Source organism: Callospermophilus lateralis, chromosome 4 (genome assembly GCF_048772815.1).
Source record: "Callospermophilus lateralis isolate mCalLat2 chromosome 4, mCalLat2.hap1, whole genome shotgun sequence".
NCBI lineage: Eukaryota > Metazoa > Chordata > Mammalia > Rodentia > Sciuridae > Callospermophilus > Callospermophilus lateralis.
The window spans coordinates 97,562,197-97,589,231 of NC_135308.1; the positions used below are offsets into that span (position 1 = coordinate 97,562,197).

General features: G+C 40.0%; 1 protein-coding gene across 12 annotated transcripts; it reads left to right on the forward strand.

The window, feature by feature from the left end:
* On the forward strand, positions 1-25,308 carry Resf1 (retroelement silencing factor 1). 12 transcript variants are annotated; one of them, XM_076854279.1, is made up of 8 exons: positions 12-76; positions 403-468; positions 1,070-1,100; positions 1,615-1,686; positions 2,663-2,753; positions 15,516-20,203; positions 21,630-21,713; positions 24,688-25,308. In XM_076854279.1, the coding sequence occupies exons 6-8, from the start codon at positions 15,571-15,573 to the stop codon at positions 24,837-24,839; spliced, it is 4,869 nt and encodes a 1,622-aa protein (XP_076710394.1). In that variant the 5' UTR covers positions 12-76; positions 403-468; positions 1,070-1,100; positions 1,615-1,686; positions 2,663-2,753; positions 15,516-15,570; the 3' UTR covers positions 24,840-25,308. The 12 variants fall into 12 exon arrangements, with proteins under 12 accessions (XP_076710387.1, XP_076710391.1, XP_076710394.1 ...); XM_076854268.1 differs by having other exon boundaries at positions 22,262-24,776; XM_076854278.1 differs by having other exon boundaries at positions 22,298-24,776.
* Positions 25,309-27,035: the final 1,727 nt, after the last annotated feature.

Genomic DNA, 27,035 nt, shown 5'->3' on the forward strand with positions numbered 1-27,035 from the left:
CTCCGGGTCCCAGGAGGCCGGGGGCGTTCTCCCGCTTCTCAGGGTTTGGTTTGAACGCCGTCCTCAGCGCTTCTCGGTAAGTGTGAGGTCGGGACCCCGGCCCCGGGCTCCTCTTCGGGGATCCCAGGCGGGGCGGGGTCAGGGGGAGCCCGAGGCGCTGGCGGGCTGAGCTGTGCGCCGCGGCCCAGCGCTTTTGTTCTGCGCGAGGTCCGACCGTCGGACCGCTCGGTACCTAGGCGTCCAGGCGCGCGCCCCTCGGGCCGCCACCCGGGGCTGCGCCGCGCCCTCGGTGTTGCCCGCTGCTGTGGGTCGGCCCTGCCCTGCAGCCCAGGCCCAGCCCGGCGTCGGGAGGGCCCCGCCTCGGTGTTTGCTTTCCTTAAATTTCGATGTGCTTAACCTTAGAGGTCGCGGCCGGCGAGGACGTGAACGCGTTTTGTTCAACTGTGAGGCGGTTGGTCAGGCGGGTTTGTAAGTGCTGCTTATTATGTCTTTTAATTCTGTCCCGTGGTTGGAGTGATAAGAAGAACCTTTGTGGTTGTTTTTTTTTTTGTTGTTGTATGTTTGTTTGTTTTTACTATTTAGGTTTCCCTCCTTCTCGGCCCTATTAAGCAAATGCGTCCTGGAACAGAATTTCTCTGCACGCACCTACAGTTGGCCTATGAAGGCGTGTGTGCAGAAGATGCTCTATTATTCCTTGCTAATAGTTAGTTCCTCGAGGCATTTTAAAATGCATACCCACTTTAGGTGGTCTCCAGGGACGCGGGATTCTCTAAGCAAAGGTCCTTAGCGTCCAGAGTTTGGCAGCAAGCTTTCGGGGAATCATTTCTGTGCCAAGAGTTTATTAGTAGTACTTTGAATACCTACCTTGAAAATAAAGGCAAATGACGAATATGAGCTTGAGGTGCATTTTAATGGACCAGCCTCAGAGTTTGTTTAGTGATTGTCGTTTTTGTATCAAATCATGTTTGTTTTTGTTGTTGTTGTTTGGTACGGGGGTTGAACCCAGGGATATTTAACCATTGAGCCACATCCTTATCCCTTTTATTTTATTTTATTCTTTGTGATGCAGGGGATTGAAACCAGGGCCTTGTGCATGAGAGGTAAGCACTCTACCAACTGAGCAATATCCCCAGTCCCCTAGCCCTTTTAATATTTTATTTTGAGACAGGATCTGGCAGAGTTGCTTGGGATCTCACTAAATTGCCCAGGCTGGTTTTGAACCAACTTCTGGTTCAAATCCTCCTCCTCTGAAGCACCCCTGCACTTGGCCCGTTTGATTTCAGTGTTAACTGTGCACCTATATTGAGGTGTTAGTGTTTTTTTTTTCATTCCTGTACAGTCGAATTCACATTTACTATGAAAGTTTTTTTTTTTTTTTTAATTGCTAAAGTATTATTGTTTTGGAATGATAGGACAATAGTGGGCCTGGAGGAGCACATGAATTCGAACCAACCTACTGGTATTTTGTGGACAGACCCAGTTTAATGTTTCCGTTTTTAGCATGCTTAATAAGAATTCAGTGAACTTATTGTACCTTCAGTGCAGTCTTAAGGAATTCACTATCCACAGCAATGTGCTTTTTATTGATCAAAATGTTTTTTTTGCTGTCCCTAGAACCGAAGAAACAAAAGCTCTGGGTGGAAGGGATTGACCTGTGAAAGGACATGTAAACACAGTATTTAAAGAGTAAGTCATTTAAAAGTAATTATGTCACCGACCTTGATTTAACCAGGTAATTATTCACACTGTAGAATAACTTCTCTGTTATGGAATAAAATGTTAATTCAATCGATCAGCATTGGATAATGAGTTTGTCAGTTTGGGCACTCAGGAAATTGAGAACTGTTTTTACTGAGCTATGTTGGGAGTCCTCCCCCCCCCCCAAGACTAACTCCCCCCCCCACAAGAGCCCTCCAGTGGTGAGCCCTGCTGACACACATGACTCACATGATCCTTACCCACCAGACTACTAACTTCCCCATCCCCCCCAGAAGAGCCACCAAGTGGTGAGCCCTGCTGACTCATGATCCTTACCCACCAATCATACTAGCCTTGCTGACTCACATGATCCTTACCCACCAATCAGAAAGTGCCCTGTGCCAACTGTCAAACTGTTAAACTGTCATAACTGTCAAACCACCCTGGCTCTATAAATATGCAGAGCTGTTCCTCAATAAATGGGCACTTCTCCGACAACGAGCCTTGTCTGGTCGTTCTTTCAGGCTAGATGGAGGGTCTGGGGTGAGTGATCAGTATCTGGGAAAGGGTTTATTTTGGGAAGGATCAATGCTTTGGTCTCCTCCAGAAACTGTCTTTCTAGGCTTGATGGATATCTCCTTTCCCAATACATTCTTTGACACTGGGAAAGAATGTATTGGGAAAGGATCAATGTGTTGCCTTCTTCCTCTTCATAGGCCACACTATTTTGGGGTTTGTTATTTCCCATATGTAACACGTACCCACTTTTTGTTTTTTCCCCTCCAACCCAGGGCCTGGTGCCCACTGAGCAAGCACTCTACCACTGAGCTACACCCTTAGCTCAGGAAGAGATTGTTTATATTTATTTATTTTTGTAATAGAGATTGAACTTATAGGTGATTCACCACTGATCTATATCATCAACATCCTTTTCCTTTTCTTTTTTTTTTTTTTCTGCATATAGATCTTACCAAGTTATTGAGGGTCTCAGTTGCTCAGGCTGGCTTTGAATTGGGATCCTTCTGCCTCAGTCTCCAGAGTTGCTGGAATTACAGGTGTGCACCACTATGCCTATATTGAATGTTTTTAGCATGGGTGGTCATGGGAGAGCACCATTCTGGGAGAACTAGTCCTATAAAGCCAAAGCAATTATCTGTGAGGCTTATCTCTAGTAACCACACAACTTGTATTAGGAAGCCTTATGTAATGATGAAGGCTGTTGTTCCCCACAGTCATACCACACTACTTTGTTTAAGGTCTCAGCTCTGTTGCTGACTATGTAACTTCACAGCAGTGTTCTGTTTCAGTTTTCTTATCTGTGAAATGGAATAACAAAAAATGCATACCTCATGGGATTATTGTGATCAGTTATGAGTTTCATACATGGAATACTCATAGAACAGCTACGGGCATATGATAGTACATATTAGCTATTGTCATGTTAGAGGAAGTGTTTTGTGACCTAATGCGTTTAACATTGTCTTACAGAAATTCATTTTGCTTTTTTTAAGCTCTAAGTAAATTTATGGAGATTTGTGTCATTTTAAACCCATCCCTGTAGATCCCCATGATTTTCATTTTGTTAGATAGTACCAGTCACTATTGAGCCACATCTGGTCTTACCTACAGGCTTATTTATTTATTTATTTATTTATTTAAAAGAGAGTGAGAGAGGGAGGGGGAGAGAGAGAATTTTTAATATTTATTTTTTAGTTATCGGCGGACACAACATCTTTGTTTGTATGTGGTGCTGAGGATCGAACCTGGGCCGCACGCATGCCAGGCGAGCGCGCTACCACTTGAGCCACATCCCCAGCCCCTCTACAGGCTTATTTAAAGTCAAAATTACCTCTAATAAATATCTTGGCCAGGGCATCCTGCCCCAAAGCTTTGTTCTTTCCTGTTACCTTTGATTGTATGGGAATCTTTCTTCCCTTCTAGATTATCAGTGTCTTGGATATAATAGGGGCTTAAATCCTTAGGGAATTGGTCTAATGTTGTTTAAAATGTATTTATGGAGTTGAACTTATTTCAACTTAGTTGAATCCTTATTTTGTCTAAGCAGACCTCGCTTCCTTTTCATTGGAGACATACTCTGCTGTGTAAACCTGACATAGAAAGCATTCAGTTTGAGATAAAGCAAGAATAGTTTATCAACCCTGGCTATTGAAATATAAGTTGATTTTGAAAGAAGCCTTTAGTTGTGTGTGGTAGGGCATACCTGTAACCCCAACTACTTAGGAGGCTGGTGCAGGAGGATCACAAGTTTGAGGCCAGTCTCAGCAACTTAGCAAGACTTTGTGGGGGGCATTAGGGGGAGGCTGTGAACGTCTAGAGCCTTCGGGTCCCTGGGTAAGGGTCCCTGGGTAAGGGTCGCGAAATAACCAGGACACAGGGGATGCAGAGCAAAGGCAGCAATTGCAACTGCATGCTGAGGTTTATTTGCAAGTTCCTTTTATATTCTTCTTCTAACAAAGCAAGCAATTCTTCAATAACACTTTACCCACATTGCCCAAATTTCATGCCTCAGCGGATACACAGAGCTAAATTCAGATCGTTCCTGTTTATTTGATAAGTACCCTCTTAAAGTTCTTTGTAGACATTATCTAATCTCCTGAGGATGCATTTGTTTCTTTAGAATGTACTGTTCCCAGGACAAGTATGCAGGAAGCTTCTTCCTCTTGGCCAAACCATGCAGAACTTGTGACTTGCGATAAGGGGAAGAGAACTTTTCCTCCTCCTAACTGAGGTTTGCCTCAGCTGACCTAAATCATAGCCACAGCTCTTGCAAAATGTCAGGCCTGAGGGAGCTAAACTCTGCACACTCAAACCCCAACAGGAGGCCTTTAGAGAAAAAGGTAATCTTATAGACCTTGAAGAATTCTAAGTGCATGTAGGAAGGCAGCTATGCAGTGCTTAAGTTCTTGATGCCCCAAGTGTACTTGTACATGAGGGAAACTGGGAGAGTGGCCTGTTGAAGCAAATTTCTCCAATGAGATTAGAGCTGTACCTTTTGTGCTCAAAGTTATAAAAAATAGTTGCCAAGATTTAATGACAATGACTTGAGATTCTCTTGAGATGTATCAAATTACAAGGCTTCTTTTGTAGAGTCTTGAGATGAAAATATCACTGTTAAAACTTAATTGGATGGGGTGATTTCTTAAACAGAAACCATAAGCAGATTGCTATTTTTGTTTTCCTTTTTGGTACCAGGGCGCTTGATGACTAAGCTACATCTCTAGCCCTTTTTAATATTTTATTTAGAAATGGGGTTTTACTGAGTTGCTTAGGGCCTTGCTATGTTGCTTAGACTGATTTTGAACTTGTGATCCTCCTGCCCCAACCCTTGAGATTAAAGGCAGTTTCCTGATGCTTAGTTAAGTTAAAAATGTTTTCATGTACATATGGCTAGTTTTTTATTTTTAAAATTTTTTTAGTTATAGATGCACACAATACCTTCATTTTATTTATTTTGTATCTGGTGCCGGGGATCGAACCCAGTGCCTCATGCATGCTAGGCAAGCACTCTACCAGTGAGCCATAACTCCGGCCCCAGCTAGGTTGTTTTTAAATGTACTTATTCCTTATTAGTGATCATAAATGTGAGGGTTTATTTATGGGTTCTGGCTTTCTATTGACCAAAGCCTATCTTACATGAATACCCCAGTGTTCTTGTTTACTGTTTTGTACTAAGTTTCAAATTTCAAGTATAAGTTTTCCAAGTTTGCCTTTTTAAGATTGTTTTGAATCTTCTCATGTCACTCTCTTCATATGAATTTTAGGATGAAATCTTCAATTTCTGTAAAATCCTTAATTTCTAAAAAAATATATTTTTAGTTGTAGATGGATATAACTATTTTTATGTGGTCCTGATGATCAAACCCAGTGCCTTACATTCACTAGGCAAGCACTGTACCACTGAGCCATGATTCTAGCCCCAAATCCTCAATTTTTATTCTGTAACCCAGTCAAACTAGTTTCTTTTTTCTTTTCTTTTTAGAGAGAGAGTGGAGGAAGGAGAGAGAGAGAGAATTTTTTATTTATTTTTTAGTTCTCGGCGGATACAACATCTTTGTATGTGGTGCTGAGGATCGAACCCGGGCCGCACGCATGCCAGGCGAGCGCGCTACAGCTTGAGCCACATCCCCAGCACAAGTTTCTTAATTCTATTAGTTTTTTAGTGGATTTAATAGGATTTTCTATATATTATGTATCTGCAAATGACAGGGTAGTTTTAGTTCAGTTCCAATCTGGATACTTTGGGGGTGTAACTGCAATGGCTAGAACCTCTAGTAAAATATTGAATAGAAGTGGCAAGGTGGAATCCTCATGTTACTCCTGATCTTTTACAGGGAAAGCAGTCATTCTTTCACCATTGTTATTGGTATCAGGAACGATTCCCGATTCCCAGCCATCTATTGAAGGCTTGGTTCCCAATATAGCGATACAGAAGTGGGACTTTTGGGAATCATGAGGGTTCTGAGCTCATCTGTGGGATGCATTGAGGGAAACACGGCTGAATGGATTATTGGGAACTTTAGGAGGTAGAACCAAGTTGAAGGGAGCGGGTTCTTGGGGACATGGCTTTGGAACTATATCTAGTCCCTTATCCCTCTTTCTTCCTCTCTGCTTCCCAGAAATGAGGTGAGCAGATGTGCTCCATCATGTTCTGCATTATCACAGTGATGGGGCCAAATGAACATGGACTGAAACCTCTAAAGCCAGGAGCCAAGCCTGACATGGTTGTGTAATCCTCATGATTTTGGAGGCTGGGACAGAGGATTACAAGTTTGAGGACAGCCTCAGTGATTTAGTGAGACCCTTAGCAAGTTAGATCCTACCTCAAAATAAAAAGGTCTAGAAATGTTGCTCAGTGGTACAGCACAGCACCCCTGGGTTCAATCCCTAGTATTGGAAGGAAGGAAACCATGAGTCAATATAATCTTGTCTTTTTTTTTTTTGTTTTTAATACTTGGAATTCAACCCAGGTGTACTTTATCATTGAGCTATATCTGTAGTCCTTTTTATTTTTTTACTTGTTTTTTTTAGTCTAGTTTTTTTTCATATTATTAATACATGATGATGGAATTTGTTGTTACATATTCAGTATACATACACAATATATATATATAATCAATAATGATAGTTGTACATAATGATGGGTTTGTTACATATTCGATATACATGTACACTATAACAATAAAATTTGGCCAATTTTATTTTTTAGTTTAGGACAGGTTCTCACTGAATTGTGGAGGACCTAGGTACTGAGCTTAGCCTCAAACTTCAGATCCTCCTGCCTCAGCCACCCAAGTGGCTGGGATTATAAGCATGCACCATCATGCCAGCCTGATCTGTGTTTTTGGCCTGTGTCTTTGGAATTGTATAGAGTTGTCTGCCCTTACGAACCACTGCTACACCCAAGGGAGGATTGTTGAACTCATTTGTTAGGACACTTAAATGAGATTTTGTAATCAAAGCATTCAGCACAGTTCTTTTTTGGTACCAGGGATTTAATTCAAGAGTGCTTTACCACTGAGCCAATTCCTGGCCCTTTTTGAATTTTGAGACAGGGTCTCAAGTGTTTAGGGCTTCACTAAATTGCTGAAGCTAGTCTCAAATTTCCAATCCTCCTGCCTCAGCTAGGGAGTCACTGGGATTATAGGCATGCACCACCACGCCTGGCCTTGTGCTGTTCTTGATATGTTAACTGTTACATTTTAATTTTTATTTATTTTTTTAATACTAGCTAGAATTTTGAAATAAATAATATAAAATTTAGAACAATTGATTCTAGAAGTCCAATTTCAAGGACTGATAGTGTAATTTTTTTTTTTTTGAGAAAGAATTTTAACATTTTTAGTTTTCGGCCGACACAACATCTTTGTGGTACTGAGGATCGAACTCGGGCCGCATGCATGCCAGGCAAGCGAGCTACCGCTTGAGCCACATCCCCAGCCCTGATAGTGTAATTTCTTAACTAAGAATAGAAAAGGAGCTACTATAGGTTGACTAAATCATGACACTTCTGAAATTCCTGAAAAGTGACTTAACCCCAAAGTGTTGGCATCTGTGATTTTGTTGATTTTTTTGTTTGTTTGTTTTAATATTATGTATGATTTTTTTTTTCCACATACTTTTATTACAGATCAGTTTTTTTCAGTGAGAAATCCTGGCTTTAACATCAGTGAATAGTCTACAAGAAATGTTGCTTTTTGTAATATTGGAGTTGTCAACTCTTAGAAACAGGTATAAATTAAGAAATGAGTTATTTTAGGCTGATCACTGTTGCATTCTGCAGTAATACAAATTTAAGCAAAATTGAAAATGTGCTTCTGTAGCGATTTCAAAGAGGTTTTAAAGACAAAAGTCACATGGGGAGAGGGGTTGCATTGATTGTTAGTGAATTTGTTTAGCTTGTATAGACAGGTTAGCAAGCTCTCTTGTAAGAAAAATATTGTATAAAAGTGGATTGTTCGAGTATACTAAACAGATTCTACTGCTGAGCTACATCCCAGCCCCACAAGAATTTTCTTAACCTTAGTGAGATCTTTAAGAATTTTTTCTTAAAAAAAAAAATTTTTTTTCTTCGCTGGACATGTGGCTCAAGCCGTAGCGCGCTCGCCTGGTATGTGTGCGGCCCGGGTTCGATCCTCAGCACCACATACAAACAAAGATGTTGTGTCCGCTGAGAACTAAAAAAAATAAATAAATAAATTCTCAAAAAAAAAAAAAAGAAAAAAAGAATTTTTTCTTTTTGATACCAGGAATTGAACCTAAAGGTATTCCTCCACTGAGTCACATCCCCTGCCCTTTATTTTTTAAAATAAGGTCTTGAGTTACTTATGGCCTCATTAAGTTGCTGAGGCCTGCCTCAGCCTCTAGAATCACTGGGATTATAGGCATTTACCTCCCACCCAGCAAGATCTTTGATAAATTTTTAATGTAAGTTCACATCCATAGTAATTATATTTACCACTTATTTATAGAAACTCATATCCCTTTTTTTTCCTTTATCACAAATGACTTTTGCAACTCACAGCTTGCTATTCACAATTTCCTACACTTTGAATTTGAAGCAACTAGCTGTCTTTCCAGTTTTCTCACAGGAAATAGTAGCAGTAGTAATGCCATCTAAGATTTAAATCCCCCAGTTGTCAAATCTAATGATAGACATTGTCTGTTTACAGGAGGCAGGGTTTGGAGGTTCTTTTTTTTCACTGGGAATATAGGCTCATTGTACCACAACCAGGTTTTTTTTGGGGAGGCGGGGGGGCACCTGGAATTGAACATAGGGGTGCCGAACCACTGAGCCACATCCCTAGCCCTTTGTGTTTTTTTTTATTTTGAGACATGGTCTCCCCAAGTTGCTCAGTTTGGCTTTGAACTTGCTATCCTCCTACTTCAGCCTCCCAAGTCTTTGGGATTACAGGCATGTGCCACTGTGCCCAGCCCACAGCTGGACTTCTAAAATGAATTAATCATTATTCTTTTTTTATGGTACAAGAGGTTGAATGCAGGACCTTGTTACATCCCCAGAATTTTATTTTTTTTTAGTCTCTTTTCAAGTTTCCCAGGCTGAGCTTGAACTTGCCATGTTCCTGCTCAGACTCCCAAGTACCTGGGATCAAAGGCATGCATCACTACCCTGAGCAAATTAAACATGGTATAATCTCTTCAACTGAGCTACATCTCCAGCACCAAATTTTAAAATTCTAGACAGTAAAATTTAACCTTAGATTTAGCTTTCTTCTCTACCAGAAAATCGACCACCATGGTTTATAAGTAAAAGATGCTGAGTAATATTATCATTATGACATACAGAAAGTCTCCAGATTCTATATAAAGTAGGAATGTGTGAATTATGACCCTGAATTCTTAAATTTGGGCTATGGCACTTTATCAACCTCAAAAAGGACTGCTTGTCTCGAAGTTAGGGCCAGCACAACTTATCAGCATTAGCACATTAGAATTGTCCATCTTGCAAATGGTAAAACTTGTTGGCGGATGATTGGGATTATTAGGGCCAAATTATGCTAACTATAGTAGTTCCAGTTTATTGGTGGGGGAGATATATTCAAGACTCCCAGATGGAAACTGAGTAGTGTTGGATATTTTTTTTCTTTTCTCTCTTTTTTTTCCTTTTTGGTGTCAGGGAGTGAACTCAGGAACACTCAACCACTGAGCCACATCTCCCGCCCTATTTTGTATTTTATTTAGAGGCAGGGTCTCACTGTTGCTTCGTGCCTCACTGTTGCTGAGGCTGGCTTTGAACTTGTGATCCTCCTGCCTTATCCTCTCAAGCTGCTGGAATTATAGGTGTATGCCTGGCTGTACTGGATACTATATTTTTACTGTGCGTACATTATGATAAACTTTCACCTTCTCACTTAAAGGAAGCACTTTTACAGAATTTTTTTTTTCATACTTGAATTACCATCACGATTGCTCTGTATTGTGCTTTCAGGCCATTTTTAAGTAAAATAAAGATTAGTTGAATGTAAGCACTGAAAACCATCTATCTGAGATGCCTACCAAGTGACTAGCAGGTAGATAGCATGTACAGAGTAGATACATTCACGTGCTGGACAAAGGGATGATTCATATTGTGGGCAGAAAGCTGTGAGATTTCATCATATTACTCAAAAAGGTACATAATAATAAACCTGTGAATTGTTTACTTCTGGAGTTTTCCACTAAATCTTTTTAGGTCTTGAAAAGCAAATCCACGAATAAGGGAAGACTATCCCATATTTCCAGTCAGAGTTTCAGGTTTGCTCATTTACCTACACCGTATCTTATGAAGGGTATCCTAGGACAGTTCCCCACAACAGAGTCTAAGAATTTAGTCCCTTTAATAGCCAAGATGCTGAATAAACTGGAATATTCATCAACAGATAGATAATGAAAATGTGGTATATGTGATGGAATATTGTTAACCCCAAAGAAAAATGATTTCCAGCAACTTGGGTAAGTGGAGGTCCTTATCTTAAGTGAAATAAGACAGGTACAGAAAGACAAGTATAAAGTTGATTTCATAGAAGAATGGAATGAAATAGTTGTCACTATATACTGGAAAGGGCAGGTAGGAAAGAGGCATGAAGGGACAGAGGATGTTAAGAAAGGGGCACAAAAACAGAGGCTTGGTTTAGTGGCCCACACCTGTTACAGATATAAAGTCCAAATGTTCAAGGCCAGTCTACGCAGGTAGACTTTGTCTCAAAATAAAAAGACTGGGAATTACCTAATTGGTAGAGCATTTGCCTGGCATGTGGAAGGCTGCAGGTTTAATCTCAGTACCAGAAAGTCGGGGGGGGGGGGGCGTGGGGAACAGAGAAAATTATTTCTGGTTTTCTATTGCATATTAGGGTAACTTGTTAACAATAATCTATGCCTTATTTCTTCTTTTAAAAATTTTTATTTGTTCATTTTAGATATAAAATGACAGTAGAGTGTATATTGATATCAACTAACTTCCCATTCTTTTGATTGTACAATCCATCAGTCTATGCCTTATTTCAAAAAACAAGAGGAGAAAAGCTTCCAAAATATTAAAATGATTGCCTTTAAGGACATGCATGTACTCTGATCATTATTCATTGTATACTGCCATGACCCACACAGCATCACAGACTATCTTGAGAAGAGGCTACTGGAGATGGAGAAAAATACAGAAATAAAGAAAATAGACAATTTTAAGCAAAGCTGGGGCCAGATGGGACACTGCCCTCTGATGGAGGACAGTGACCCAGAACTAGCTCTGCAAATTTATGATATAGGGTCTCATAATCAGGAAGTTAAAGTACAGGGACTTTGTAAATTGTTCAAGGCATATGAATTATCAAGAGGCTTCTTTTGTGTATTAAAAAGGTATAGAGCTAGAAACATTTTTGTAGCTATCCTACTGTTACAGTGCTAGGGACATCAGTTATCCTGCTGCACCCAGGAAGCCCATTGTACTGAAATATTGGGTAACTGTTAAGTGTCAGATCCTAGTGTCAGTGCTGTTAACATCCTTGCCTTTTGGCAAGGAATGTTTCCCATGTTGGCTTTTGCCAACACTGCAAAATCAGTTGATGACATGGGGCTCTTCTGCTTTTCATAGTATACATGTTTTGAATTATCATGAATTATATATCACCATAAATATATTTAATAATTATATCTCAATTTTAAAATGACTATAATGATACCAGGCACTGTAGTATACTCCTGTCATCCTGGCAACTCGGGAAGCTAAGGCAGGAGATAAAGAACAGCCTGTGCAGCATAGTAAAACCCTGTCTCAAAATGAAAAAAAGAAAGGGCTGGAGATGTGGCTTAGTGGTAGAGTGTAAACTGCAGTACCACCAAAAAGTAAATATAAAGAAAAAGAAGTCAGTGTGTTGATGGCACCTGCTTGCTATTACAGGCCTGTGTGCTGACTGTAACTTCATGAGTATTTGGACACCTGGGTCCAATCCACAGTAACTGTCAAAGACTAGAGACAGGTCCTACCTACAACTAGCAGACAATTAGTCCCTCTCCTATAACTTAGGTACTTCAGTTTTTTGTTTTTTTTTTTTAATGGGGAAAGGATGTGGGTGTGTATGTTCAAGGCTTCTGTTTTCTTACTGATTTTTGGCCATTTTTCTATTCATCATTGCAAGTAGGGAATTGAGATCCTGTGTCTTAATCGATTTTGTCTGTGTAGTAGTGTAGCCATTCCAGCTGCTATCGATTGAATGCCCCCGTCTAAACATCATGTTGAAATTAAATCCCCATGTGAGGTGTTCAGTCAGTCAGTAGAAACTACCATGTTTGAAGGTGGGACCTTTGGGAGGTAATTAAGGTTTAGAGGAACAATCTGAGCTTGGATGCTTGGTCTACATCTTGCCATGGGATGCCTTCTGCTGACTTAAGATGCCATCAAGTCCCCACCAACAGGAAAAAACTCACTATATTCAGCTGCCTGGTCTTGATCTTTCCAGCCTTCAGAACCATAAGCCAAATAAATATTTATTCTTTATAAACTACCCAAGGTGTGGTATTCAGTTATAGAAATAAAATAGGAGATTTCTTGTGGCTGCTGTTTGCATGATGATTTTCTTCCATTCTGTTAATCTGTCTCTTTAAATCTAAGGTGTGTGTCTCCTACAAACTACGTAGAGTTGGGTAGTTTTATCCAATCTGGTATCTCTGTCTTTTAGATTGATTAATGTTATTTTGATATAATTGGGTTCATATCTGCCATTTTCTGAGTTTTATAACACTATTGTTTTTCATTGGATGAATTTTTTTATGGTATTGGATAATGAACCTAGGGGTACTCTACCACTGACTTAACATCCCCAACCATTTATTTTTTAAAAATCGCTGGGATTACAGGCTTTACCATAGGCTTTACCATGCCCAGCTAAAAGAATATTGCTTAATTTAGTATCTTAATTTCTTTAATGATATTTTCATTATATATTTTAGTTTTATGGAAACATAAGTTATTTTTATTGATTGATTTCTGATATGGAGATTAAACCCAGGATGGCTCTAACTCTGAGCTCTATCCCCAGCCCTTTTTTTTCATTTTGAGACAGGGTTTTTGCTAAGTTGCTGAGGTTGGGCTCAACTCCTGCCTTAACCTAATCAGTGCATTAATCCACTTGGATGGATTAACTGGTGGTTGATCTATTAGAATGGTCTAAGCAGGTGGAGTACTTGGGACGAGGTAGGTTGCTCTAGGGCATGCCTTTGCAATATCTATTTTTCCCTGATGAGTGGAGCTCTCTCTGCTTCCTGATTTTTATGTCCCGAAGTACTTTTCTCGCCTTGTCCTTCTACCACACACACTAGTGAAAAAGCTGACTAAAACAGGTTTTTGTGGTGGGTACTGGGGACTGAATCCAGGCCCTAACTAACACACAGTAGGCTAGTACTTTGCCACTGAGCTAGTCCCCAGCCCTTTCTTTAGGCATTCTTGAGAAAAGTTTTAACTATCATGACAACTCCCTTCTTCTAATTTGAGTTTTCAGAGTGCTTATATATGCTCTAGTTTATAGTTCTGTGCTAGCAAAAAAGGAGAAGGGAGTGGGGGAAAACCCAGTTTACAGTAGGCTCTGTATTAGTTTGCTCGGACTGTGTTTGAGAGAAAACTCCAGACCAAATGTTCTCACATTGCTCACCACTTACCCTCTGGCACCTCTGTGCATCACTCCCCATCAACAACCAGCTACCTAATAGACTCCAACTGGGGATATTACAATTAAATTCATTTTATTTAATTTTTTGTACTGAGGATTTATCCCAGAGGCCCTTTGAAGTACTGAGCTGCATCCCCAGGTCTTATTTTTTATTTTGAGACAGGTTCTCCTTAAGTTGCTTAGGGCTTCCCAAAATTTCTGACAGTGACCTTGAACTTGACATCTTCCTGCTTTCAGCCTCCCAAGTTGGTGAGGTTACAGGGATTCAACACTGGCATTTGTCCATTTCTAGATTTATCAATGGACTGTTGGTGAGAGTGCCAACTATTTTAACCTTTTTGAAATAGTTTGTCACTTTATCAAAATTATTTTTATGTGTATCTTGACACATTGATTTTACATATAGGCATTTCTAGAAACATTCAGCACAAATGTAAAAGCACATACGAGATGTTTAGTTTTGGGAGAAAAACCACTTTCTTTTTCTTTGTTTTTTGTATGGGGGTTGGGGATTGAACCCAGGGGCAGTTTATATCCTCAGTCTTTTTGATTTTTAAATTTTGAGACAGATCTTCCTAAATTGGCAAGTTACTAAGTTTTTCTAAGCTACTGAAACTGTCCTTAAGCTTATGATCCTTCTGCCTCAATCTCCTACATTGCTGGGATTCCTGGATTGCACCACTGCTTCCAACTCAGGCCTGCTTTTCTTGTCCCCTTGACTTTGCTTGAGAGACATTTCCAGCACATGGTATTGGATGTCCCTTCTTTTTTAAGATTCATACAAGATGCTTTGGTTTTCTGAGAATTTGAGGTCTGTCTTTGTTGCCCAAGGCTGATGTTGATCTTGGGATCCTCCTACTTCACCTCCCAAGTGGCTGGGATTATAGGAATGTGATTTTATGCATGAACCAGTGTTTGTTTAGGGAATTGAATACAAGAGTCCTTTGTACTCAGTTACATGATGACCTCCAACTAATCCTCCTGCCTCATTTGTCATCACAAATTGGTTAGGATTACAGGCATGCTTCACCCTTCCAGGCTATGTCTAGAATAAAGTAATGTACTCTGTTTTTTTGTTGTTATTGTTGTTTTCTTTGTTTTGTTTTTTTTGCTTGAAACTAGCACAGATTAGTTAGAATAAGAAGCTTATGAAAACAAGCAAAAGCAGGGTTAAGGACATAGCTCAGGTATGTCACATGTTCAGCTTGAAGGAGGCCATTGGTTCGATTCCCTAGCACTGTCCAAAAATAACAAGTAGAACATAAAGTGATAGCCACTTAAATAACAGTAATAACCATGTCATGTAAATAATGCCTCTTATACATTCTATACATTTAATTGTTGTCTTCTTATTGCAGCTTTTGTTGCTATTCCTTTTCCAAGATTATAGTGGTTTTTAGTCTCAAATTTCAGTAATTATGATAGACATAGTTAGCTACTAATTTTAAACAAATGTTTTTAGTTGTAGATGAAAACAGTACTTCCATTTTATTCACATATGCTGAGGATCAAACCTCGTGCCTCACACATGCTAAGCAAGTGCTCTACATTGAGCCACAACCCCAGTCCCAGCTACTAATTTTTTTAGAAATCCTGTCTATGCAGAAGATCAATTTAATAGCAAATCTTTATTTCTTGCAGGTTCCTGATATTCAAAAACAACATTTTATTCCACTGCTACCATATCACACCAGTCATGAGTTGGAATGCAAAGCCAGAAGGTGATATGTTACCACCACCACCACCACCACCACCATATAATAAAAGCCAGTCATCTGTTCTGCACCAGTTTTTTATAAACCAGCTTAATACAACATCTCCAAGTTCTTTCAGCTATCTTGGAAATAATGAAGCATGCATGTATTCCAGTAATTCAAATCCAGTTTCACAGTATCCCAGTAATTCAAATCCAGTTTTACAACCAGTGAAAAATACCAGAAATTATAATACTCCTCAAATTCCTGTTTCTAATACGCAAAACAGGACAGTGATGGCCTCACAAACATCAATAGAAAGAATAACATGCACACAATATACTGGACCCAGACAACCAAATCATAATTTGCAAGTGTCTTCAGGAGTTTCGCAAAATGTATGGTTGAATTCATCAATGAGGAATTCCATGCCTTCTCATATAGAGGCAACTGTATGTCATCAGGCTGATGTTGGAACTAATATGTCTAATGCTCATTCACTACAGAGTCAACTTGTATCATCAGATAAGTATTCTTTGCAACTACAAATGAACACTTCAAATTCTATAAGAGCTCCTGTAACTTTTCAAGGAGATCAGGGACTTAGCCAATCACTATCAGATAGACAGGTTGATTGGATGCAACAGTATACATCAAATGAACAGACTTATCATGATTATAGACGACCTCCAAAGCAATACTCTTATTCACCGCAAAGATTTTTACAAGAGCCAGCTGTTCAGAAACAAAACATTGGGCCACAAAGATTTTTGCAAGAGCCAGCTGTTCAGAAACAAAACATTAAGCCACAAAGCTTTTTGCAAGAGCCAGCTGTTCAGAAACAAAACATTGCACCACAAAGCTATTTACAAGAGCCAACTGTTCAGAAACAAAACATGCTATCTACATCATCTCAAGTTAAAAATTGTCAGCTTCCAACCTTAACGCACGTTTTACAGTCATCACAGACTCTGCCTGTGTCCTCATGTCAATACCCTACACAAACAAACAAAAGACCCCCTCCTCTTCTTCCTTACCCTTCCGGAAATGGAAGCCAGCCTTTGCCAAATTCTCAACATGTTATAAAAAACTTGCCTATGGAAGTTCCTCAGAGTCCTGAAGTGTACTCATCTGAACTAAAAGACTCAACTAAAGGCTTTCATCAGCTCTGGCCAAACATAAGTGAAAATTTTCACACAATTGGAAATTTCTGTGATTTGAAAGTACAGACTAATATCGCACAGCCTTTTAATGAACCAGTTAGATCTTCTGTGGATAGTGTTCAGACTCCTGCTCAAAATAATCAAGAGAAAAGAATGGATTCCTGCAATCCAGCTTCAAATCCGGTACTAGACACAAAAGAAAAGTTAGTGAGAGATATTAAATCATTGGTAGAAATTAAAAAGAAGTTTTCAGAACTTTCAAGGAAAATTAGAATTAATAAAAATCTTCTAATGGGTTATAGGAAAACAGCAAATAGCTCTTGTAGTGAACCAGCTCAGCCTTCTGAATTCTCAACCCAAGGAATATCTGCTAAAAGTGACAGTCACTGTTCCATGGAATTGCTAACAACATGTCTTAATCTTTGGAAGAAGACACCAACAACAGCAACAGAAGAAGCTTCAAAACCTTCAAAGGAAAAACAGTGTAATGAATTAAAAACAAACACAACTGCGCATGGAATTTCAATGACTACAGAGGGTGATGAGAAGGGGTTTTCTTCAGTTGAAGGAAATTCTCAGAATAAAAGGGCCGAGTCATCCCAGGAAACAACCTTGACAATGATAACACAAAATTATGACTCTTCTGGTGCAAATGTAACCAAGGGGACAGAACTTCAGATTGCTATTGTGTCACCCTTGATTCTTTCAAATGTCAGATCATTGCCTCACAAAAGAATGACACCTGAAGCTTTACCTGAACTGGTGTTTCCAGTTATCAAAGAAGGTAGTATTTGTAGCTTACAAAGTCAAATGGAAAAAAATAAAATAGTGGATGCTTCAGTGAACGTCAATGTTAACAGTCCAGTAGCCAATACTACAATATCAACCAATGCTTTTCCACTAACTCTGAAGGAAAAGCAGAATGAGTCAACTAGTGGTAATTCAGAACACATGCCTAATACCAGTCAAGGAAAGCACTGTCCTCTGGGTGATCAGCAAACCTCATATAAATCAAACAGCATTTCTGTTGAGAGTGATATATTACTGATTGAAAATATTTGTTCTCTTGTTGAAGGCGATGTAACTTATAATTCTCAAATAGCAAAGATATTCAACTCTTCCCCTTTGGAAAAGATCGACCCACAAAAACTCTCTTCATCCTATCAGCAAGTGATTAATAGCAGTCAACAAAAAGAACAAGTAGATAATACCACTACAAATAAGGACCTTGGTTTTCAAAGAGATGAATGTGTGCAGTGCACAGATGTTCCTCATGAAACAGTTGATCATTCCGAGTCACTGGAACCTCCAGGGTCGTTATCTTTTAAGTATATTGAAACAAACAGAGAAATTCCAGAGGAAAGCAATTTAGAACAAACCATTGAAAAGGAAAGCACAGGTGAAGATGTATGTTGTCCACCCCCCAAGATTCAGCGGAGTATTTACCCTCAAGAAATCAAGGCAGCCAGTGATGTCACTACCCAAGATCCTGCAAGAAAGGAGATTCATGATGATGACACACCCATGTTTTATCTACATGACCAGCTCTCAGAACTTCTAAAAGAGTTTCCCTATGGCATTGAAGCTGTGAACTTATGTGAAAAGTCTGGGGGCCAAAAAGTGACAGGTCAAATCTCAAAAGATCAAACTGGCGATAAAACCATTTGTGATTCTAAGAACTCCACAAACCAAATACAAATTACCATATTAAGCTCAGAACAAATGAAAGAATTATTTCCCGAAGATGGTGAACCCTGTGATGTAGACACAGAGGAAGCCTGTGAGGTAGATAGGTTGGCAGAATCTCAGACAGAGAAGCCTATAGCAGAAAGGAGCCTGTCTGACCCACAAGCAACTACCTCAGAAGCCAGTTGTGATTCTGTAACATGGGACCCAGAAAAAGACAAAATCCATTGCTGTGCATTGGGTTGGCTCACAACGGTCTATGAAGGAGTGCCTCAATGCCAGTGTAATTTCATCAAGAGTTCCACCACAGAGGAAGAGAAAGGGAAGGATCACTGTTCTCCTTTGGAGACCAAGAGTTGTAAACAAGGAGAGACAACCTCAGAGAGTGATATCACTATCCTTGAATTTAATGTTTCAGATAATCCAAAGACAACTCTTACTCTGGTGGCTGAGAAAAAAAATTTTCCTGAAATATGTGGTGAGAGTATAAAAAACACATGTGAAACAAAGAACTGCTCCCTAAGGACAGAACAGGAATTACCTGATCAGTTCTCTAAATGTGATGGCGATAAAAAGGACACATCTAAAGCGAAACAGGACAGCTCCCTAAAAGAAAAAGAATTGAATTGTCAATTTGCACCAAAAGGCAACAAACAAGATGACTTGCAAAGTAATACCAGAAAAAGAAAATTGAAATTTCATGAAGTGTCTTTTCACTTGACTAATAAAATGACAATGGTTTGTGAAGAAGCTTCCCAGGTAAACCAGCAGGAGAAACATATACCACAGAACTCTCGTCCACTCCAAGTGAAAACTAAAGAGCTACATAGGAGGAATGGTTCTTTGGGACATTCATTTTCACCAGAAAAGAAAAAATTTAAGTTTAGGGTAGGTAGCTCCAAACAAAGACATACAGAAGAAAGAAAGTTAGACCAAGGGAACATACTTGATGGGGAGATAAACAAGGAAAAATCTGATAAACAGGAACAGAAGAAAAATGTGGGAGGTGCACTCAAATTCTGTAATATTTTGTCAAACCCTAACAAGAGAGACACTGTTAAAGAAAACACAAAGTCCTCAAACTTGAAGTGTAATTCATCTAAGAAAATCATAACACCACAGGAATATTTACAAAGGCAGAAGCATAAAGAATGGATGGCCAACAAAACATCAGAGAAGACATGTGTTAACAATGTACCACATGATTCTGATGGGAGGCCCAGTCAGCTTCCTGTGCAGATGGGGAACTCTGGGAAACCAAATGAGAAACCAGGCAGCAGTACAGAGGCTTCTAAAGAACCAGCAAATGTGTTGACCAGCAATGTTAAAAGCCTCAAACTCCACCATTCTGAGAAGTCTAAGAATGACAATTCAAGGAATGTTAAACGAAGAGCTGAGCACATGCTGCCTGACAAAATGTGTACTGATAAAACCAAAGCCGACCAAAAATCCACCAATACAAGTAGTGAAGTTGAATTCCACCAAATGCTTCCCCAAGCAAACAAAGAAAGAAAATTGTATCTGAACAGAGTTGCGTTTAAGTGCACGGAACAGAAAAGCATTTGTCTCACCCAGTATGACAGTTCACCACCCCAAAAGCTTCAGAAAGACAAAGAGCAGGAAAAGAACCCTCAGAACTCTTCTCCTGTGAAAGACACCACAGTAAAACCAAACATGTTAGAGTTTAAATTATGTCCAGATGTACTGTTAAAGAATGAAAACTCTGTCAAAAAAGGGAATGATCAGAAGCCTCATTCTAAGGAGCAAGAGCAAGCCCCCATGCAAGGTGAAGTATAATTTTCTTGATGTATACAGCATGATGAAGTGGTGTAGGTGATAAAAGAGCTGGTACCTTGTGCTTTCTAGGTGGCTGGGAACCATGTTAATGTGTTTCACAGTTACTGTTTCTTATTGTCGGATAATGTTTCCTTGAGCAATGTTTGTTTTAGATTTGTGGCTCCCTTATTGTAAATTATAGTAAATTCATAGTAATGACAAGAGTTACATAAAATCATAAAATTTGCCAAATACAGATATGTCATTTACTATCAAGTTATATTGTGAGGTCTGGAGATATAGCTCAGTTGGTAGAGTGCTTGCCTCACTTGCATGAGGCCCTGGGTTTAATCCCCAGCACCACCAAAAAAAACAGGTGCAGTGGTGCACGCCTGTAATCCCAGCCACTTGGGATAACAAGTTGGAGGCCAGTCTCAGCAACTTGGCAAGGTCCTGTCAAAATAAAAAATGAAAGGGCTGGGGATGTAGCTTAGTGATAAATTGCCCCTGGATTCAATCCCCATTGCCAAAATTAAGAAATGATAATATTATCGAAAATATTTTTTGACTTATAATTTAAAAGCAGTCCTGTAAATTGAAATTTTATTCTAAATATTGGGAGACATGTAATGGTTAGTAGGAAGTTCCTTTTGTTCATATAGAAATTGATCAATTTATTTTCATCTTTGAAACTGTCAATGACTATTTCCGTAAAGTGCAGATGGTAACATCTAATCTGCACATGAAATGGGGACCAGAAAGCAGTGTCATCCAGTAGTGACTTATGTCACTAAAGACAGAGTGGCAGCCATGAGCAGAGCAGGAATAAAGGAGAAAATGACTGGCTAGTTGTTGTACTCATTTATGTTTGAACATTCAGGAGTTGTGATTATTAACATAAAGCACTGTGCTTAGAAATCCAGATTGGAAACCTAAAGGATTTTGAGTAAAAATCTGTCTCTGCTGTGTTTTTCTGACTCTCTGTTGGGGTGTAAAAAGCTTCAGCATAAACAGGGTACGTTTTCATGGAAGGTGAGAGGAATGTGTGATGAGAATACAGAATTCAATTTGTTAAATGTGGATGATTCAATAATCCATTTCATTTGGGTCCTTAGAACCTGAGGCCTTGGGTGTAGCCACATAAAGTAGATGGGCCATAGGACTGGCTTGCCCTCTCATTTCTTTGAATACCCCAGGTGTGTCTGTGTTTCAGCCCCCGTAGGGAAACGAATACAGAATGTGAAGAGAAACTTTTATTAAAAATAGCTAATTTTTCATTGGAGGTATTCAAGCACTTCATACATCATTTTTCCAGGCCCTAACGTATCTTGGTGTATTCCAAAATCTATTTTCAACTTAATGTGATATTTCTTCATTATATTACAAAAAGAGATGAATAACAATATGTAGAGATCTGAAAATAAATATTTAAATAGTTTCAGGAATAAAAAGTACAAAAGAAGATTGGATAAAATGTGTAACTGTGAAGAAAAGGAAACAGGAAACCATCCAAGAAACAGGTAAAATTGTCTATTAATTATATTATTTGAAACCATGTAAATTAGATTATGATTTTAATGCTTAAGAAATGATTTTATCCATATCCTTTTAGTCATTCAATGTTTTTATGAGTGGTAAGAGGGCATTCTCCACTTTTCTGTCATGCCATATGGGCTAGGAAGCTGGGGTCTATTATTTCCTTTTAAAAAAAGTAAATCTCATCACTTTGAGTTAGCTAAGGGGTTTTCATATTTTTCCTATATGAGGCCATATAGTAAACGTTTTAGATATCTCAGGTTTTTAGCCTAACTGCTCAATTAATTAGTGGAGACTAAGTTCTTAGTAAACTTTTTACCAAAATAGACAGCAGGCTGGACTTGCCCTCAGGTCAGAGTTTCCCTCCTCTTAGGCAATTTACAAGTTAGTTATTTTAATCCTCAAAGAGGCTAGGATATTTCCATTTTAAAGATGAGACATCATTTTGGTGCCATGGACTGCATTGACCCAGACATAGCAGTTAGCGCGAATCGGGGATCTGACGAGCTTTTCTCTACATGTGTCACTGAAGGACCCTTTATAATGAGCAGCAACTCTACCTCTGCAGCAAACGGAAATGATAGCAAGAAGTTCAAAGGTGACAGCAAGAGTGCCAGTGTCCAGTCCCCTGTGATTCACATCAACGAGCTACCCAGTGAAGTCACCAAGGGCGAGGTATTCTCCCCAAACCCAGCACAAGCTGAAGTGGCCCTGCAGGCTGGAAACTCTGTCCATTCGGCGAACCTGACCTGCGCGAATCAGGGTTCTGACGAGCTTTTCTCTACGTGTGTCACTGAAGGACCCTTTATAATGAGCAGCAGCTCTACCTCTGCAGCAAACGGAAATGATAGCAAGAAGTTCAAAGGTGACAGCAAGAGTGCCACTGTCCAGTCCCCTGTGATCCACATCAACAAGCTGCCCAGTGAAGTTACCAAGGGCGAGGTACTCTCCCCAGACCCAGCACAAGCTGAATTGGCCCTGCAGGCTGGGAACTCTGTCCATTCAGCGAACCTGACCTCGGCCACAGCTGTGGATGCAGGCATGACAATAGCTGGGCACAGCCCTGTTCTCAGGATCATCATAGAGAACGTCTTCTTCCCTGTGACCCTGGATGTACTGCACCAGACTTTCTCCAAGTTTGGCACAGTCCTGAAAATCATCAAGTTCATCAGCAACAACCAATCCCAGGCATTACTGCAGTATGCAGATCCTGTGAGCGCCCAGCAAGCCAAGCTGTCACTGAACAGGCAGAACATCCTTGATGGCTACTGCACACTACGCATCTACTTCTCCAAAATCACCAACCTCAAGGTCAAGTACAACAACGACAAAAGTCATGACTACACACGCCCAGACCTGCCCTCTGGGGACAGCCACCCTCCACAGGAACAGACCATGGCCACAACCTCTCTGTATGCAGGAGCTGGGTTCCCTCCAACCTTTACAATTCCTCAAGCCGTGGTTCTTTCTAATCCTAATGTGCATAGAGCCCCAGCCCTGTTGCCCACCCCAAGCCTGGCAGTGCCTGGGAACTCCATTCTGCTGGTCAGCAACCTCAATCCCAAAAAAGTCACACTCCAAAACCTCTTTATTCTTTTCGGCCTCTATGGTGATGTGCAGCGGATAAAGATGTTCTTCAACAAGGAGAACGCACTTGTGCAGATGACAGATGGGAACCAGGCCCTGCTGGCTATGAAGCACCTGAATGGGTTAAAACTGCATAGGAAGCCCATCCACATCATACTGTCCAAGCATCAGAGCTTAGATCTGCCCCACGAGGTACAGGAGGGCCAGGGCCTCACCAAGGACTTCAGCAACTCTCCACTGCACCGCTTTAAGAAGCCCGACTCCAGATCCCTCCAGAACATCTTCCCGCCCTCCGCCACCCTGTTCCTCTCCAACATCCCACCTTCCCGAACAGAGGAAAACCTCAAAGTCCTGTTCTCCAGCACTGGGGGCGTGGTCAGAAGGTTCCAGTTCTTCAAAAAGAACCGTAAGCTGGCGCTGATCCAGATGGGCTCCGTGGAGGAGGCAGTGCACGCGCTCATCAACCTGCACAATCTTTACCTGGACGAGAAGCACCATCTGTGGGTCTCTTTTTCCAAGTTCACGTGTTTGGCTGGGCTCCCTGGAGCCACTTCCATCATTCCAAAAAAAAGCTATATTAAGAAGAAGCAGCTGAAGTGACCCTAAGAGACCAGAGATTTTATTGTTCTAAAGAGAGAAGTCAGTTTACTTTTTTAAAAAATAAACTTAATCTAGCTCACCTTGCTGACAAAGAAACATGAGCCATTACTGGCTCAGGCTGTAGCTCAGTGGTGAAGGACTTGCCTAGCATATACAAGCACCTGTTGTCCCATCAACACAGGAGACCAAGGCAGGAAGATCCCAGGTTCCCGGCCACCCTCAAGGACTTGGCAAGACCCTGTCTCAAAATAAAAAGGGCTGAGATTAAATGCACTCCTGCATACACACACACACACACAATAAAAAGTCACATCCATACAAAATGTACCTTGGATGTGGATCTTTTGGGGTTTTTTGTTGTTCTTTGGTACTAGAGATTGAACTTGGGGGCACTCGACCAGCCCTTTTTTGTATTTTATTTAGAGATGGGGTCTAACTGAGTTGCATAGAATCTCACTGTTGCTGTGGCTGGCTTTGAACTCATGATCCTCCTGCCTCAGCCTCCTGAGCTGCTGTTGTGTGCCACAGTGCCCAGCTGAATGACTTTATTAAGCCAGGGTAAAGGTAAGGGAACCCAGCCCTGGGCCATGAAAATGGGGTTGACAGGAGGAAACACGAAAGGCAAGAGCTCATGTGTATACGCTTCATTAACTCTTTTCCTAACATTTTTGTCCCGTTGATAAATGTATAATTTTCTTCAATTTTTTGATTGTACATTGGTCATGTATGAAGAGTAACAAAGAAAATAAAGTAACATTTCTGTTTCTTTAGATGAGACTAATTTAAGACTTTGCAAGAGAAGCTTCAGTGCAGATGGATTTGAGAAAGTACCAAACCCTATAAAAGATTCAGTGTTTCAGACCTACAAACAGATGTACCTGGAGAAAAGAAGCAGAAGCCTTGGTAGCAGCCCTGTAAAGTAATCCCAAGATGTGGTTTTATAATTGCCACTAGAAAGTTCTGTTACTTTCTGTTCAGCATCTTGCTGGATATAACTCAGGATTGCTTCCACAATAAAGATTTCTCATCCGGAGAGTTTGGTTACCAGTTATATGTTTCATTTATACTGCTTAATTAAAATGGCTTGACAACTTTGTGAGTTAAGAGACATAAGAAATGGATGATACTTGTCAGTGAAGCTATAAGGTGTTTGATCCTAGACATTGTTGAACCACATTATTTAAGAAGGCTTGTACAAGTGCTACCTGTCCATCCTGAGGGATGACTGTTCCTCAGCTGAGGGCTTGTTTATTTAACTTGGACTGTACATATTTCTGTTTCTAAGCTACATTAGCAAAACTTATTTTTCAAAAACACTGTGAATGTCAATATATTCTTAAGTATTTTATACCAAATTGTAAACTTTTCATTTCTTGTTTTATACTGGTTAAAGCTGACCATAATTTTTGCATAATGTCTTAATGTTACTTTTCATACTTGAAATAAACATTTATTTTTTAAAAAAAAATCACCATAGTTTTGTTACTTTGTTTCTTAACCTCACAGAAAGACATGTTTTGGGAAGGTTTTTAAAATTTAAAATGCTACACCAGGGCTAGTGACACACCTGTAATCCCTGTGATTTGGGAGGCTGAGACAGGAGGATTGTAAGTTTGAGGCCAGCCTCAGCAAATTAGGTCCTCCACAACTTGTTCACCCTGTCTCAAAAAATAATGACAGGGACTGGAGATGTAGCTCTGGTGGTAGAGCACTTCCCAAGTGGTAGAGCCCTTGAGTTCAGTAACTGATATCAAAAGGAAAATTCTTCAGGGGTTATATAATAGTGTTTCAGAAACAAGCATCCTCATATCAAAGAAAAATTCGGCCTTTGGTTTTTTGGGATTGGCTTGCTTTACTTAGCATTATATTCTCCAACTCCATCCATTTACCTGCAAATACTCAATGTTCTACTGTGTATATATACCAAAGCTTTCCTATCCATCTACTGAAGGGCGTCTGGGTTGGTTCCATAATTTCGCTATTGTATCTCACTGTAGTTTTGATTTACATTTTTTTGATAGATAAGCGAGCATTTTTTCACGCCTTTGTATTTTTTTAATAGAATTTTTAATATTTATTATTTTTTCCCACGGACACATCTTCTTTATTGTATGTGGTGCTGAGCATCGAACCCAGCGCTGTGCTTATGGCAGGCGAGCACACTACCGTTTGAGCCATATCCCCAGCCCTACCATTCGTATTTCTTTGGAGAAATATCTTCAAATAATTTCTTTTAAAAATTGTTTTCTATTAATATTTTATTCCTGATTTTGATATTTTACTCTTTGAATTCCATATGTCTCCTGGGTATTGATCCGTTTTAGGGTGTGTAGCAGATACATTCTCTCCCAGTCTGTGGGTTGTCTCCTCCCTCGGTTGTTTCTAATGCAGTGCACCCCTTTTGTCAATGTTTGCTTTTGCTTCCTATACTTTGAGAGTCTTCAAAAAATTATTGCCTGCTGTAATCCCAGCAACTGAGGGGGCTGAATGAAGCAGGAGGATCCCATGTTGGAGGTCAGCCTCAGAAACTTAGACCCTATCTCAAGAATAAAAAAGGGCCGAGAATGTAGCTCAGTGGGAGAGTGCCTTTGGATTCAATTCTCAGTACCAAACACACACACACACCAAAAAAAAAAAAGAGGGGCTGGAAGGCAGGTATGTGACATGTACTAGGCCATGGGTTTAATCTCCAGCACCAAAATACTGAAATTGAGCCACAACATTCCAACTCATTCAAAGTAAGCTGGCTACTCAAGGACTTTATTATTATTTATGGTGCATAGGATTAATTGCACCATCCTAGAAGCTACCAACCTCATCCTTTCCTAAATTCACCCCTAAATTGATCCATCTTAGAATGACAGTGGAAGACCTGAAATGGGAGCATGATCTTTCTGTTGGACTGGAATAGCCTGGTGCTTACTTTGACCAAGACAAGGATAAGTGTTTCAGACCTACACACAGATGTGCTTAGATAAAAGAATCAGAAGCCTTGGTAGCAGCCCAATGTGAACTGTGCTAGCCAGTGATGGCAGGCATTGGTGCCTCTCTTAATTTGTCTACATGGGATACTGAAATATATTCAAAGGTGCCTTTGAGTTAACCAGTTACCTAGTCCA